The sequence below is a fragment of the Macrosteles quadrilineatus genome, unplaced genomic scaffold (assembly GCF_028750875.1).
Source record: "Macrosteles quadrilineatus isolate MER2022 unplaced genomic scaffold, UCM_ALF_1.0 Scaffold_3__2_contigs__length_128488019, whole genome shotgun sequence".
NCBI classification, from domain to species: Eukaryota; Metazoa; Arthropoda; class Insecta; order Hemiptera; family Cicadellidae; genus Macrosteles; species Macrosteles quadrilineatus.
Genome location: NW_026542596.1, coordinates 15,451,431 through 15,455,149, shown reverse-complemented (window position 1 = coordinate 15,455,149; position 3,719 = coordinate 15,451,431). Strand labels below are relative to the sequence as shown.

Genomic DNA, 3,719 nt, shown 5'->3' with positions numbered 1-3,719 from the left:
TACTGGTTCAGATTTGACTGTGTAACCTTGCTTACTTTAAAGCATAATTAAGTGGAAAAATCATTAAAAAAATATTATCACTAGGTTTCTATGGTTTTTTAATGTCCTTATAGAAGGACATACGGTTTCTATCCACTTAAGGCCCTGAAATACAATAAAGAAACTTTACCACAGAAAACTGTTTTGTAGGTGCTATTAGGTAGGAAAAAAAATCTAAATAGTATTTAATAATACATTTTAATTATAGGCTACAAAAACTCACAAAGTTTAGTCAGTATGATAAAACGATTTTACCAAATGGCCTATTGAAGTAATAAACTGTTTCAATTTAAAAGGAGTAAACTATAAGAAATAATAAAAGATAAATAGAATAATATATGAATAAAATATAGGCCTTATGTAGTATAAAACTTTAAACTGGCTGACCCGTATTTCGTACGAAACTTGACTGAATCTACTTTGAGTGGAAGGATGAGAAACAGTTTCGGTTTCCCATTAGACAAAGGTAAACATTACACTTAATACAGAACACTGATGTTTTCTTTCCACAGTTCTTTCTGCGACATCTTTTTTGCACTCCAGTTGTTACTTGTGGGAGGTGGATGGCGCCTCTTGTTCGTACTTCGATGGAAGGTGTTGCTACCTTTCTTCCATCCCCGACATCATGGACAGCGTCACATTCTTCAAGTTCAGATCCACAACTTTCGTTATCATCCTGAAGGTTTTGTTCGATCAGGCGTACACCAAATGCCAGTTTAAAAGCTCTGAATTGGGGGATGTCTTTTGGGCGGACATTTTGACTTCTCTTGAACTCTCTCATCTGCAGCCATGCATTAGACATTGCAAGGTCAAAAAAGTGCATTATGCACCTTATAGTCCACTTTTTAGTTTTGGAGCGGTTAGGGCAGTACGACATGATTCTGTCCGCCAGGTCAACTCCCCCCATATTCTTGTTATAGGAATTTATCACTGCCGGTTGACTAACAGTGATATATTTCTTTTCCTTTTTGTTCCACCTTTTTACCTGATGTTGTGGTTCTTTGCTTTCACTGGTTGACAGCATAGATACTGGCTTGTTATCCAGCCACTTAGTGACTGCCATTTTACCATCTTCCCGTACAGACACTTGACTGGAACCCCTTTCACTTTTCTTAAATTCCTTATCTGGGACCAAATCTGTATTTTTTGGTACTCTATTTTTCATTATGGTACCAGAACATCGAATACCTTGGTCAAGCAATGCATCTGCTAACTTTGTAGTAGTGAAGTAGCGATCAAAATACAAAGTATGGCCAGGAACTAATGAGCGAGATAAATACATCACTGCTGCTTCCCCAAGAGAAAATCCTTGGCTTGTTTCTTCAGGAAAAGTATTTTTTCCTTGATAAATTTTAAAATCGCAGATCACCCCATTTGGGTTTGCCAAAACAAACACTTTAAGTCCAACTGGGTTTGGCTTATTGGGGACGTACTGTTTCAGTGCACACGTACCTTGAAATGGCACCATCATTTCATCAACGCACAACTCTTTTTGCCGTGGTTGATTCATACAGCCTTGGAGAACTCTATCTAGTACTGGCCTTACTTTCCAAAGACGGTTAGTTTTTTTCTCTTCATCTGAGAAATCATTGTCAAAAACAACCTTCAGTGATGTACGAATCGCATAGAATCTATCACGGGTCATTGCACTGGCTAAACAAGGGATCCTGAATCGTTTTTCCCAGTACATTCTAATCTGCGGAAAGTTTAGGGCTGACATCACACAGTTCATGCCAATCCAGATTTTAAGCTCCTGTAACGTCAATTTTAAGCTTTTACCTGTTATGTGAATTGAAGTTTGATTTGTCTTTAAAACCATCAAATCCAAGAGTTCATCATCAAAGTACTGATAAACAAATGTATCATCGTCCCACGAGTCATCACATTCTTCTTTCTTGTAGCTTGGCTCCATCAATTTGATTTCTTCAGGTTTAAATGATTTAGCAGTCCACTTTGGTCCAGGATCAGCCGGCTTCACAGTAGCAGTTTTCTTCTTTTTTTTGCCACTAGCATTTTGTCCATAATTTTTTGTATCCCGCTGTAAAAAAAGAATTATTTTAGGATTGATATATTAAATGTATTATTCTGAAAAAAGGTTTCGAGTTTTCACGAAAGTTTTCATGTTTAAATTTAACTAGTTACTCATCACAAGAAACAAAAAGTTGTTAATTTTACCACATAGTTAATGACTGCCCTCTGAGCGCTTTCCCTGAAGGTATACTTACATTTTGGCCTTGAAGGTACTACTAAAGTAGTAGAAAATATAAACTTTAAAACGCATTTTTGCCATTTTCAGGAGAATTCTCTTAAAAAAATATATTTACTTTGGGTTGGTTGATGCACAAAATTACTATAGTTTAAATTCTTACCTTTCGCTTGGGTTTAGCTGATTCATCCGCACATTCGGAATCTGAACTAGGGATATCTTCTAAATCTGGATTATAATCCGGATCTTCATCCGTATCATCATCACAGTCTCCTAATAACTCTTCTAGACTTAGACCCATGTTTCGTGGCCCTCTTGGATGTGGCATCATATCTGGCTCGTCATCTCCTATATCTTCAAAATCTGACTGATCTAGATCCAAATCTCCAACCAACTCATTGAGGGCTTGATCTACTTCCTCGTCATTCACTGTAATACAAACACAATTGTTTAGTGCTTACAGCAAAAGTGGAAACCAAGGCTTTTGTAGATAAAATAAATAACATTACTAAAACAACACTTGACCTATGTACAAAACCAACGTCCTTTTAAAATCCCATTTAAAAATAAGACTATAGGATGTAGGGCCCGAATGTCCTTTTATAAACCAGACCAAAAAATGGGATGTTTGTGATAAAGACCTGATGTCCTTCTAAAAGGACATGTACATTTAAGAACGAATAATAACTTAAATAATGCATCTGGATAGAAAATTATTTAATAAATAGTCAGTCAAACCATTACACTTCATGATTATAACACTCAAATCAACATTGGTATAAATTAAATAAGTACTTACGGCAATTAAATCTTAGGTCTTCATGAGTCCTTCTACTCGCCATCTTGTTTTCACTCAGACAAAGAGAGCAGAGAGCTCTGGTGGCAATTGGTGAAACTACATCAACAGCAAAAATCATACTATAGCCAGTGTTGCCAAAAGCGAGTGGTCCAGAAAGTAAAATTTCCCTTGGCTGATTTTTAAAAACTGTGGCATTATATAAGTACGTTCGGCAACTGCGCATTAAATATTCTAAAATAATTCAGTTCTTAGGCAAGTAATGATATTATGTCTTATATAAGGACATTAGGTATTTAGTGTTAAAATGAAATAAAAATTACAGGACTCAGGAGGATCTTGTGCTTTTAACATATTATTTTTGGTAAGTCGGTGGCTTGGTCGGTAGCATCGCGGTCTAAGGCAGCCATGTCGTGGGTTCGGATCCAGTCACTGCCACTATTTTATATCAGTACAGTTCACCCTTGTACTGTACCGGCTCAACCCTTGCTTTGCTGTATACAGTCCACGCACAGATCTGTAGTCTATGTGGACGGGCAAATGCAAGGTTAAAAGAAGCCGCCATCCTATTAATAAAAAAAATTATTAACCTTATCGCGAGTGATAAAGCTTTAGTAATCTCTACGCCTATAATACCTTGTCAAACATAAAAATGGAACTGAATAAAAAAAGATGAAG

At 36.5% G+C, this 3,719-nt stretch overlaps 1 protein-coding gene across 1 annotated transcript; it reads right to left on the bottom strand.

Moving 5' to 3' along the window:
- Nucleotides 1-343: 343 nt before the first annotated feature.
- LOC128991124 (piggyBac transposable element-derived protein 3-like) lies at nt 344-3,087 on the bottom strand. Its single transcript, XM_054413872.1, has 3 exons — nt 3,045-3,087; nt 2,409-2,674; nt 344-2,077 (listed from the first exon to the last, which is right to left on the bottom strand). The coding sequence occupies exons 1-3, from the start codon at nt 3,085-3,087 to the stop codon at nt 455-457; spliced, it is 1,932 nt and encodes a 643-aa protein (XP_054269847.1). The 3' UTR covers nt 344-454.
- Between the last annotated feature and the right edge of the window lie 632 nt (nt 3,088-3,719).

Coding starts and splice junctions, on each gene's coding strand:
- LOC128991124 (XM_054413872.1), bottom strand. CDS start 3,087: ATGGCGAGTAGAAGGACTCATGAAGACCTAAGATTTAATTGCC. Junction 2,675..3,044: donor AGACCTAAGATTTAATTGCC/GTAAGTACTTAT, acceptor TTTGTATTACAG/TGAATGACGAGGAAGTAGAT. Junction 2,078..2,408: donor CAGCTAAACCCAAGCGAAAG/GTAAGAATTTAA, acceptor CTTTTTTTACAG/CGGGATACAAAAAATTATGG.